At 37.6% G+C, this 12,906-nt stretch overlaps 1 protein-coding gene across 1 annotated transcript; it reads right to left on the bottom strand.

Annotated features, from left to right (window-relative positions):
* Positions 1–2,217: 2,217 nt before the first annotated feature.
* Positions 2,218–12,672, bottom strand: LOC121731976 (ADP,ATP carrier protein-like). Its single transcript, XM_042121691.1, has 9 exons — positions 12,467–12,672; positions 11,442–11,684; positions 10,751–11,077; positions 9,157–9,299; positions 7,901–8,098; positions 4,402–4,660; positions 3,744–3,994; positions 3,055–3,270; positions 2,218–2,493 (listed from the first exon to the last, which is right to left on the bottom strand). The coding sequence occupies exons 2-9, from the start codon at positions 11,678–11,680 to the stop codon at positions 2,300–2,302; spliced, it is 1,827 nt and encodes a 608-aa protein (XP_041977625.1). The 5' UTR covers positions 11,681–11,684; positions 12,467–12,672; the 3' UTR covers positions 2,218–2,299.
* Between the last annotated feature and the right edge of the window lie 234 nt (positions 12,673–12,906).

The raw sequence follows: 12,906 nt of genomic DNA, 5'->3' as shown, positions 1-12,906 counted from the left end.
TTTAGTTTGTCGGCTTTATTAAAAAAAAAAACATTATAATTATATTTTAGTATTTTTATTTATATTATTATTTTTGTTGCACAATGTGTAAGTCACGAAAATCGAATATGAGTTTTAAGCTAATTATATTTTATTTATTGTAATAAGTTTCACCAATTAAAAAATAAATAAGTTTTTGACGTATCCCTTGTGTTATTTAGTTAAAATATAATTAACTATTCTATTACTCAAGCTTAATCTTATAAAAGTGGTAAAAAATAAAATTTGTTATCACAATGAACATTATACACAATATTAAACTAACAATATAACATTAAATATAAGTACATGTTATTGACATTTTTGTTAATTCATTAAAGATTCTAAATTCTTATAGCGTCGGCAGACTTACAATTTCAATTTGGCCAACTAAATCGTATAGTATACCAATACTATACGATTTGGTTGGCATTAGCGACTTATGAGAGCTCGCACATTTATCCAACTAAATTGTACACAGTACAACTAAATAATCGGAAACCAATCGGATCAGGGCCCGTACCACGAAACCGTTTTGAGACTCAAACAATCGTACGAGAATGCCGCGTCCTACTCTAACAAAAGTGAAATGATGTTGTTAGAGCGGGACGCGGCATTCTCGTCCGATTGTTTGAGTCTCAAAACGGTTTCGTAGTAGGCCTATAGAACCGCGATTCCCTTCCGATTACCTGTCACAACACAATTAAAAATATGTCCAATTAATTTGTGAAACTACGCAATTTAGTTAAGTATACGAAATCGAACGAAATTAGTGGGCTAACTTGAAATTGTATATCTGCGGTGACCCTTATTCTTCCTAGTCAATTATTATGGAATTATCTTTTACAATTTTTCTTACTCGTTTAAATAAACGTTAGAAGCACCGAAACATGTAAAAAATCACGAGTCGAATACAATTTGTGGCTTTTACGAGTCGGTTGATGGAAAAGGGTAAAAGTTTAGTGTGGCGGTACCCACAATTAGCGCCACATTCCTACATCGCGCTATCGAAGTTTTCTAAGTGCGTTGGTATATATATGTCGCAGGCGGATTGTATATTTAGCCGTATTACATTACGGCTAGCCGTTTTAAAAAACGGCGCGGTTTATCCGGTCGACGTTTATCCGGATTGAATGCGGCTGAATAAAAAACCGCCGGAAAGATTTTGTTAGCAATAATTAAAATCAGGCTGCAATTCGTGTTCTGTAAATAATCATGACAATGGTCAGCAATTTAAACACATAACTGGCAGCGAGTTTTATTATGTATCTGCAAAATAAACAGTCACTCGGCAGAATAATTACTTGGTTGGCAAGATTATACATTCGGTCAGCAAAGAAAACATTTCAGTATTTTATTTTATTTCATTATTAATTTATTAATTAATAAAGACTTAACAGAAGGCCTACTTACCACGGATACCGAAGCGGGGGACGGGGGGGTGTAGCCCCCCGGAAAGGGGGGCTCGGGGGGCGCAGCCCCCCGCCAAAACAAAAACAAACACAATCCAGAAAGTCCAAAAGTAGGTTAGGTTAGGTTAGAACTTAGACCACAACATAGAGGGAGCCGAGCGAGCGAAGCGAGCGTGCTGCGGCAGCAGCCGGCGACCGTCATAAAACAAAAGATAAATCCAGAATTTTTTGCTTATTCTCTGAGTGCTTACCAAAATTTAATGAAGGCCACTCATTGCAGCATTGTTTTATTTTGCAATCATGGTCACCCTATAACTTACATAGGACTACGATGCGGCTAAACGTGGGCCGCCTTATTGAAGAACGTATCGCAATTACAATCCGGCTAAACGTCGACACGCCGCATTACAAAACGGCGCCGTTTTTTAAAACGGCTAGCCGTAATGTAATACGGCTAAATATACAATGTGCCTGCGACATATATACGACAGCTGAAATGTATCACGTGGGCGCCTGACCGAGCATAACACCTCGCTCGGTCGAACCGCGAACGATCTTCCTTTGTGGCCATCACGCATTATATCCCCACATTAGTAATTAGTACTAATATAGTTATAGTTCTTGCAATCTACGAGCGCGCGTAGCCTTTATTTGTAGTTGGAAATACGAATAGACATTTTCGTTAGTGTGCGTACCTAACGGAGCAGTCAGTAGCGAGCGAGCCATGTACGCGTGTATAGATATGGTCACCAACACAACTAAGGGCGCCGCGCCGCGCGCTCATAGATTGCAAGAACTATAACACCCTATTTGGAACATTATGCCTTTTGGCAATTGTAACACAGCCTATATTTTTGTTCCCTTGTCACTTATCTCCTCAAGAAGTCCTCTAATATCTTCAACTGGTCCCAGCAGACGAGTAACAGTACGGTATGCGGCCCCAACCTCAGGTAGTTGGCCCCAACTCCCTTGTAGAAAGCCCGGAGGCCTTCCGTCCGTGACATCTTGACAAAACAGTCCAACATGCCGCTGTATAGCTTACCTCGGTTGTTGGAGTCCACCGCTGAAATGAAAAGTTTCATGTTATGTGATATGTCTGAAGTCATGCTTGGAAGGTATTATAATATTATTATTTTTTTATGAGCCTATGCTATCCCACTGCTGGGCAAAGGCCTCCCCCAAAGTCTTCCATCTGTCTCGCTCCAACGCCACCGCGGGCCAGCCTGGCTTGTAGGCTGGCCCGCGGTATAATTATTATTATTATTTTAAAAGCGATGTTTAGCTAGGTGGAAAGAAGTCGAAGAACTTTAACATTTAATTAAGTAATATATCCCTGAGCTTTCATAATAATTTACCTACATTCCGATACAGTAGAACCATTTTCTTAGCAGTGTAAGATAGTCTTAATTTTTGCACAAGTCATATCAGAATATTGAAACAAATATACAGACAACAAGATATAGAAACTTTGTCAAACGTCAAATTGAACTTAGTTTACTGTAGGTATATGTGCTGGTGCTGCCATCTAGCGTGAAGACATTGCAGTAATATTGTAACTTTATATTTATAAGATGGCGGCTGTACTTCTGAATTTGACCATGCATTAAAAGGATATTTTACTTACGTTGATTGGAAAGTCTCGTAGCGACGACGTCAAAAGGGTTGAGGCACACTGTCATGACGACACCGCCGAGGTTGGCTCCAGCGAACGACAGCAGTAGCGGATTTTCACACAAACCGCGCTCCCTCAGCCATTGCTTAGCGTAGGAGAAGCTGACCATCTGCGACGCGCTGCCGACGCTACCGCGGGGTATTTGTGGCCCCACGCCGCGGAACAAACCTGCGGATGAAGGTTAAATGGTACGTTATTGATTTAAATTTATGCACTATTATAATTTCAAGCTTGAGGTTTATGTTGAGTTTGTCATCGACATTTAAATAAACTAGAATCTTTTATATAAGCAGAACTAATTATTCGACTGAGAGTACAAAAACGCACTATATCGACTCGACTGATTACTAGACTAAATCTAGGGACAACTCAACCATAGTAAAAGGAGGGGAAGTAAGTTATCTTCGGCACCGCGCGCGGCTTGTATGTGTGCGCCATAGTATCAATGCGTCGCCACGTATGGCACACAACAAAATCTCAGCCAGTTTTACTAGGCTGGTACCGCCGAGATTTTGTTGTGTGCCGTACGTGGCGACGCATTGATACTATGGCGCACACATACAAGCCGCGCGCGGTGCCGAAGATAACTTACTTCCCCTCCTTTTACTATGACTCTACTCTTGAAACCTTAATTTACCTACCTTTAAATCCTTCTCTCCTATAAATATCGCTCAAAGCGCCAACAGTGCCGGTATGTGTATGCTGGTGTCCCACCGCTATCGCCTGCGCTGCTTGCGCTTGCAGCCGCGTTTTGACGAGGAAGAACGGCGTCCCGGCTATGCTGCCGAGCGCGCCGCCGAGCCCCGCCGCCGCAGCGCCGCGGACGACTAGTGTGCGCCCGTCCTTATCTGTGATGAACCCGCGACGTTCAGCGATACGGTATACTCCTAGCCTAGAATATAAGGGTTGGTATTACTTTGATAAGTTTTTTTAAATGTATTTCTTTTTTAATTAATATATGAAGATGAATTGATTATCAAGTGGTATAAGTGTTGCTGCTCAGTGCTCGCCGTGCATAGTACCAAATGGCAAATTGTATGCGAAACAGCGCCTGTAGTGGTAAAAAATACTAACTTATTTTATGCCACAACTTGTAGTGTACTAAACTACTAAATACCTAAGTGAATTTAGTAGGGCGAGGTGCAAGTCGTTATTAAAAATAAATACATAAATTTACTTAAGTATGTATTTATTTTTAATAACGACTCGCAGCAAAAACAACATCTCTAGGATTTAAGTCTTTAGTTCCAAATATTCATATTTTGATGCTTTTGAGAATTAACTGAATCGACAACTTACCTAAACGTATTCAAACAGAACTGAAACCCTAACATAGCCGGCAAGCCGTTCTGCAAAGCAGCAATGCCCTCCGTCCTTGCAATCACGAAAAGACCGTGGGGTACATTCTTGTAGAACACCTCATGTTTCCCCCTAGATACCAATTCCCCCTGTAGCTGTAGGCGGGTTTTCACGACTTCTATGGGGTTGGTGAATATCGTCGCAAACATGGCCGACACGCCGCCCATCGCCATATCCGTGACGTCACGGCCGACGCCATCTTGTTGTGACGCCATCTTGTTAATAAAAGTTTTTATCAGGAATTAGTATTTTCTACAGTTACTTCACGCAATAAAACATTGTTTACGATTAAAGTTTAGCTTGATGATTTTGTATGATAAAGCGTTTTTAAGGTAGTTTAATAATTGACAGATTGAGAAGATATATTATGTAATTAGGGCGTATAATGTGTATGTGTATATTTTTTACACGTGGGAGAGCCATGCTTCGGCACGAATGGCCGGCTCGACCGGATAAATACCACGTTCTCACAGAAAACCGGCGTGAAACAGCGCTTGCGCTGTGTTTCGCCGAGTGAGTGAGTTTACCGGAGGCCCAATCCCCTAACCCCTACCCTATTCCCTTCCCTATCCTCAAGTATTCCCTTCCCTTCCCTACCCTCCCCTATTACCCTATTCCTTCTTAAAAGGTCGGCAACGCACTTGCAGCTCTTCTGATGCTGAGTGTCCATGGGCGACGGAAGTTGCTTTCCATCAGGTGACCCGTTTGCTCGTTTGCCCCCTTATTTCATAAAAAAAAATGTGTCCCTTATGTAGAGCACACTGTGAAAGTGACAGCGTTGACAGAGCATTTTTTTCTGATTTATATGGGCCAGAGCCCCGGGGCTCTGGCCCATATTCATTCCTCCCCTACACCAGTAAAAAGGAGTTACTAAAGTTAAAAAAAGAGTTACTCTTTCAGCGATAGGTACTACTTTTACTTCTACAGGGGACTCATACACACCCTATTGTATAATCACTTTGTTTTGTTACGCCTGTATATTGTTTTTAATATTTACCTAATGTATGGTATATAACAGGACAGTCAGTGTCCATAGTCCATATCAATAAATTTTATAAACAATGACCAAACTGAATATTATTGTGACGAAAGTATCACCTCGAGTTTATTGCTTATAAACAAAAATAAAATAAAATAAAAATAATAAAATAAAAAATGTTTTATTTCTGAGTAAATTTGAATCAAATTTTTTCAGAATGTCTACCTGATGCCTACCACCGGTTCGGGAACTACCCCGGCGAGAAGAACCGGCGTAAGAAACTCGCACGGGTTCCACTTTTTACCAAAAAAGTGAGAGAAAAATTATTCTTTTAAAATAAAGTTTACAATTTTGTAACTTAATATTATATACAATGTCAACATACATAATTGTAAGTCATAATATAATAATGTAGAAGTAGCCTTGCAAGAAGCCATCCTACTCCCAAGATGTGCCATCTTCTATGAAATCATTGACCTTATAATAAGCTTTGGCACACAAACGCTCTTTGACTACTTTTTTAAATTTATTAATGGAAAGATTTTGAACGTTTTCTGGGATTTTATTGTAAAGGCGTATACATTGACCTTTAAAAGATTTACTGACTTTACTAAGTCTGATCACTGGCATGTCCAGCTTGTGCTTATTTCTAGTATTTCTACAGTGAATGTCACTTTTAACTTTAAATTTATTTATATTTTTTCTAACATATATTACATACATACAACAGATATTGACTGCGATTTTTATCTTGGAATAAAATAGAGGCGTGTGATTTTCGTGCTCACACATTGGTTGTTTAAATACTATATAGGTCATAGGTTGAACTTGATAAGAAAAACTACATCATTCTCATGATAACCTGTCGGTAACTCTTATTGGGTTTCGTCATTTTATGTTTGCGAAATACTGAACAAATATTTGTAGATTCAAAGTACAGAAAGTGTTAAAAATAAAAGAGATCAGATAAAACAACAACATTTATTGCACCAAATCTCATTTTGAATTCATCTAAAAATTATTTAACAAAACAATTTTAACAATGTTTTAGGCCGTTTCTGATGTCACATTTAAGTAACTACGTATAATAATTATTAACATTTGGATGGGTAAAATAAATAACATTAGGTATCTGTAATAATCGTTTTGTTTTAAAAATGATATTTATATACATGTAGTCTTCGATATTAAAGTTTTGACCAAGATTGTACAAATAACAAATTTAAAACAGCAAAAAACTTAAGCGCGTTTTCTAATATCCAAAATAAGCGTAACGTTTCAAGAACATAAAAATAAGGGTCGGCTGACACCAAAACTCGACGAAACGCTGCTTTTTGAGATTCAAAATTGTATTCGAATAGTGAATAAAAAAATATTTTAAATCGAATGCTAAAAATGCAGAGCCGAGTCTTCTCTCGGTGTCAACTGACGCTTAGTACAAACTACAAACGCATCAATAGCCGTGTTCGTTTCATTTTTTCGCAGCTTGGCACCAGAGGCCTGAGTGTGAGTTTTTGTTTGACATTCGGTCGTGAACGCGTTTGGCGTTTACTATGATTTTGTATGGGATTTGTACAGCGCCACCTAGCGAGCCCAGCTTCCATATAAAATCTTAGTAAACGCCAAACGCGTTCACGTGCGAATGTGAAACAAAAAACTCACACTCGGCACATAATTGAGTGTCATGTTCTGAAATACCAATAAAATACTAACAAATTCTGTCAGATTTTAGAACATGACACTCACCCTTACACTAATTTTTTACTTTGCGCATGCGCAATGTGCATTGAAATTGGAAAACCGAAACGAACACGACCTATGTCACTTTCATAATACTCACACAAGCATCTAAAACCTAACAACAAACATAAATAATTACCACTGGCTTGTTTACAGATAAAAGTTAGTTACAAATTAATAAAATACATTTGGCATTTAAAGATTAAAAATCTCATTTTACACTAACTTTTGACCTTGTAAAATAAATAAAAACAAGTTACAAAAATGTAAAAATAAAATTGCCAGAGTTAATGTCACTAAGTATTCTTATTAAATAATAAACAACTTGTAGCACCTTCAAGTTCATCAAAGCTTAATCATACAGAATACTGTTTTTATTTGTACTTATTTAAAATACATTATTTTACAAAAATGTATTTTTAATTTTTCATTATTAATATAATGAAAAATGAAAAATACATTTTTTTTTCGTCATATTTTATTTCCTATTGATACAAAAATACTTTTCGCAGCTAAGTGTTTTGATTTCCTTTTTTGATTTCCTGAAATCTATTGTTTTGGTTATCCAAAACAAAGTTTTAAGGCGAACGCGGAACACGCACCGCACGCCACGTCTACATGTGCATTCAACTTTATTTTTTAATAAAATCTCACCATCAACCAGATTGGCCAATCAACCAGAAACTGGCTAAAAAATCTAAGTTAATGTTTTGCTTTTACCCATTTTCGTCTCTAAAGAGCGTTGTGCGTCTTTGAGCATATCCCAGAATACCAACAATAGTACCGTATGGGGCGCCTGTCTCAAATAAGACGGCCCTATGCCCTTATACAGGGCGAATAATCCCTCTGTTTTAGTGATTTTTTTAAAGCAGTCGATAATGCCGTTGTATAATATTCCGTTGCCTTTCGCGTCGACGTCTGTAAAAGAATGAATAAATTTTTAGTTTCTTACTTACGAAATGAGAAAGAAAGAGCAAGCTTAAGCTAGATTGCTTAAAGGTCTTATATTTATATTTTGAAAGTGTAGAAATTTGGGAGGATGTATGGATGGATGTTTGTTACTCTTTCGCGCAAAAAGTTGAACTGATTTTAAAGACCAGCTAGGCTAGTATAGATTTACCTAAAAACAGTATTTTAGTAGCGTATTTACACGGTCGGAGCCGTGGGCAAAGTCAAAGATTATATAAGTAGAATATCACTGTGTTAATAATTTCAAGGTAAACTACTTGCCTTGTTCGCTAATATTATCAAAATTGTTATGGAAATAAACTAATTTTTCGTGCAGATGGAGTGTTATACCATATATTTAATTACAATCATAAGTTAAAATCTATAATCCTTTAACTAGAATACGCTAATTATTTTAGCCAATATTACCCGGGCCATTGTAATTTATAAAAATCTATTGATACCTCATTTATAACAATCCGATTACGAACTTAGGCTCTACGGCTACGGGAAAATATGAATAACAGGAAGATGCTAGACCAAGGTAATTTGGTCGAGTTATGTCAGTCCCAACCTTCGTCCCAACCGACATAATAACACGATTAAAGTAGGCGGTACCCCCTTCTGTCTGTGTATCAATTTCTCTGATGACAGTGCCGGTTTTAGCCGAGCCCTTGGCGTGATTTCTCCGGAGCCCAGGGTTTGGCGTTGGCGCCACATTTTATCCGGCGCCCTGTGCGGTCGCCCCCTCCTAACGCCGCTACTGGCAGTTGACATGCATAGGCCGGTATAAATAGTCAGTACTCAAGATGCGACCCGGTCTCAAGATGCGGTTCGGCTCTGTGATTGGTCCAAATTTTGACAGCCAACCAATCACAGAGCCTGAACCGTGTCTTGAGACCGAGATGCAGCTTGAAGTACTCGAGATATATAATCTATTAGAAGACTATTTATACCGGCCATAGACTGCCAAAAGTGTTACCCTTTTTTTTAAGTTTCAACTTAGTCAGGTAAAACGACAAACTAACCTTGGTTGTAGAGTCGTGTCATGATCACGTCCATGGGCGTGAGCGTGATCGTCTTGACCACGGCGCCCACGTTGCTGGCCACGAACGCCGACATGTACCTTGACTGCTGGCATATGTTGTTGTCGTCCATCCACTCCTTGCACCTGTAGGTGTTATAATTTAAATGATTACTTGCTGACCCGGCAAAAATTGTTTTTTCATATAAATTATTTCTAGTATCAATATAAAAAGTAGATAAAAACCTATTCTCCTATTAACCTATTAGTTGAGCCGTTTTGAAGGAGTTCGCGCACAAACACTTTGACACGAGAACTTTATATACCGTATTAGATTAACTAGACAACCCGGGACTTCCACGGATTTTTCAAGACTAAAATTTGCCAGTTTTAGCGTGACTCACAAAATTTAAAAAAAAAATTTATTTACATAAATAGATATATATACCCTGTGTTCTATAGTAGGTTACAAATTAGCAGGCTTAGGGAGATCGCAGACGGCACACTTTTTGGGAGATCGCAGACTAGACTAGACTAAAATAAGGATTTTGGCGCCCCTTTAGGCAATTTTTTTGGGATTTTGGTTTGGCGCCCCTAAAGATGGCAATTTTGCGCCCCTAGGGGATGGCGCCCGTGTGCATTGCACACATTGCACATATGGTAGCGGGACCCTGGATCGCACAAAAAGTCTTTCGTCTGCGATGTCCCTTTGTGTGTTCGAATCTGCGGCGCACATACAGTCGGCATGGCGCGGCCATGCAGATTGTATGTGCGCCGCAGACTCGATCACACAAAAAGTGTGTCGTCTGCGATATCCCTTATCATGGCTAACGTAGTATGGAAAGGAAAAAATAGAAATAAGTGAAAGATTTTGTGGATTATCTGACATAGTTTCATTATCAATCTTTATCTATATTCTAAACCTCTATAGAAATTTCTTTCTATAGAGGTTTAGAGTATAGGCACTTCACAAATATTAACGATGCTGATTATGTAGGTCTTGACTCTATCCGGAATCATTTTCGAGGTGGTAGCAACTATTACATTGAATCCGCATCATAATATAATAACATAATAAATAATATTATACATAGTACTAAACAGTCAAGGTAATAATGATAGATTGGACTTTGGAGGTCAGTAATCTTTGATCTGTAGGAATTTCTCTGATGATTATGAACTAAAATTAGATCAAAATTATCTCTTACGCATATTCTCTTATCATAATATTATATTTGTAACAGCTGAATGAATAGATAATGTAGAAAACTTAATTATCAAAATAATTTATGTTATATCATCACTCATGAGAGTTCAGAGATTTTTCTAGATAAGTATTACGTCAGTTATAATTGATTTAAATTTGCAATGCTAAGGTTGCTCTAAGATAATTGCCATTCCACTTCCTTTTTTGCATAGTTAATCATGATGAAGGGAATTTGTTCAAGATTTAAGAAACATATAACAGATAAAAATTAAAGAGAACTTCCAAAAATTTCTTTGAATTTTACATCATAGGAATACGACAAGATTTTTCAGCCTGCCAATAAATAATTGTATGGATTTAATACAACCTGTCTAGAAAAAGAAATACTTACATAGCGAAAGCGACAATTTGTGAAGCGGATCCTGTAGAGTTTCGTAGCATCATGCCATGGGCACCCCTCCATAATCCAGAGAAACCATTCTTCTTATAGATCTTGGAGAGGGCGTAGATTGTGCCTCTGTGTGCGTGCTGGGTACCGACAGCAATCTCCCGTGAAGAGTAGGACATAAGCTGAGTCTTCACCAACTGAAGCGGGCTACCGCATAGCCCACCAGTCATACCAGCTATTGCCCCGAACAATACGCTATTGAGAAACTTCGTGTTTTTATTTTCATCTCGTAATAGGCCATAGTTGTCAGCTTGCTGATAAATGCCTAACCTGAAAATCAAATTAAATTTAGTTTGCATACAAGTTGTTGGATTTGAAAAAGCTATTGTTATAAGAAAGAAGAATGAAATAAACAATGTTTTTTAAACATACAACAAAAACAACACAGTTTGGACCTTTATGATGTCACCCAAAATAGAGATTATAAGAAATAAAATATTTATAGGCTACAATTTATTTTAAAATTATAATAAAATATAAAAATACACAAATATTTAAAAGCAATAATTTTATTTTGATACAAATGTGTTGATGCTACTGAAGAGTAAATGAAGAAAAGAAGGATATAAAAATGATTATAGCTACTGCAATAAAATGTGCTGATAAAAGAGTATAATTATAAATAATAACTTACCTTACACCATTTACAACTAACTGGAACCATAGAGCAGGCACTAAGCCTTTTTGCAGAGCAGAAAGTCCATCATGTTTAACAATAGTAAACATTGCATGCGGTATGTTTTTATAGTGCACTGAATGCTGGCCCTTAGCTCGGAGCTCGCCTTGCAATTGCATCCGAGTTTTGACAACATCGAACGGATTGCTAAAGAATCCCGCTCCGACACCGGCCAACCCACCCACCACAAAATCCATTGCTCTACGAAATATATTGCCAGTGACTAAACAATATGATGTAGCATAAAAATTGTCTACATGTAATAAAACATACCATACTTAAACCAATAGTTTATTTATTATTATAATATGTATTAAGAAAACGAGTTAAGAGAGTTAGAAAAATAAATCAAAGTTAAAATTTTTTGTTCTACTTAATTTTTGTAATTTAAATATGCAATTTTTTTATTTTTTTATTTTTTTTTATGAGAAAAAGGGGGCAAACGAGCAAACGGGTCACCTGATGGAAAGCAACTTCCGTCGAGCATGGACACTCACAGCATCAGAAGAGCTGCAGGTGCGTTGCCGGCCTTTTAAGAGGGAATAGGGTAGTAGGGGAGGGTAGGTAGGATGAGAAGGGAAGGGAATAGCGGAGGGTAGGGAAGGGAATAGGGTAGGGGATTGGGCCTCCAATAAACTCACTCACTCGGCGAAACACACCGCAAGCTCTGTTCCACGCCGGTTTTCTGTGAGAACGTGGTATTTCTCCGGTCGAGCCGGCCCATTCGTGCCGAAGCATGGCTCCCCCACGTATAAATGGTTTGAATGGTCTATGCTAAAGTGTTATTAAATTGTATAATATATTGGAACTTCGTAACGAAAACAAGGTTTTTATTTATGTACAGGTTACAGATATTTTTTTCCTAACGATCGGATTTATTTTTAGAGAGTGACGTTAATACAAAAATATATCGAAAATAGGGTATTAATAATCATAGAAGCAAGCAAAACAACCTAAGCGCTAGAAAGAATTACGAAACTCACCTATTTGTTAAAGTTTGAAGTATCACTTATAAAATATACTTATAAACTATCTTCCATATTATTTATTGACACTATAAAAGCGGCATATTTATTGCTGGTCCATACGTTTGCACTCAGCTAGGAAACTTCCACGACTACCTATCTAATCTTTTATTTGGTAATTTCGTAACATAATCATAACCTAAAAATAAAAGCAAACATGACATACGTCATTATATGACAGTTATCAGCTGTTTACATTTTTTTATAGAAAACCAAGCTTCCAATGGGCAATGACCTAGCTTGAACCTGCTTGTGTAGCTGCATAATGTGTCTGATATGTTATTTTAGCAAGTCTCATCAGTTGTGTTGTGAGTTGTGACTCATGTTTGTGCCTCTTTTACAGCTTATCACTTAAATCATTGAACTGATTTTGTAAAAATTTCGTGTGGGAATACTTT

Source organism: Aricia agestis, chromosome 11 (assembly GCF_905147365.1).
Source record: "Aricia agestis chromosome 11, ilAriAges1.1, whole genome shotgun sequence".
In the NCBI taxonomy this organism is placed as follows: domain Eukaryota; kingdom Metazoa; phylum Arthropoda; class Insecta; order Lepidoptera; family Lycaenidae; genus Aricia; species Aricia agestis.
Note: the sequence above shows the minus strand (reverse complement) of the source record. Positions and strands in the feature narration are given on the sequence as shown.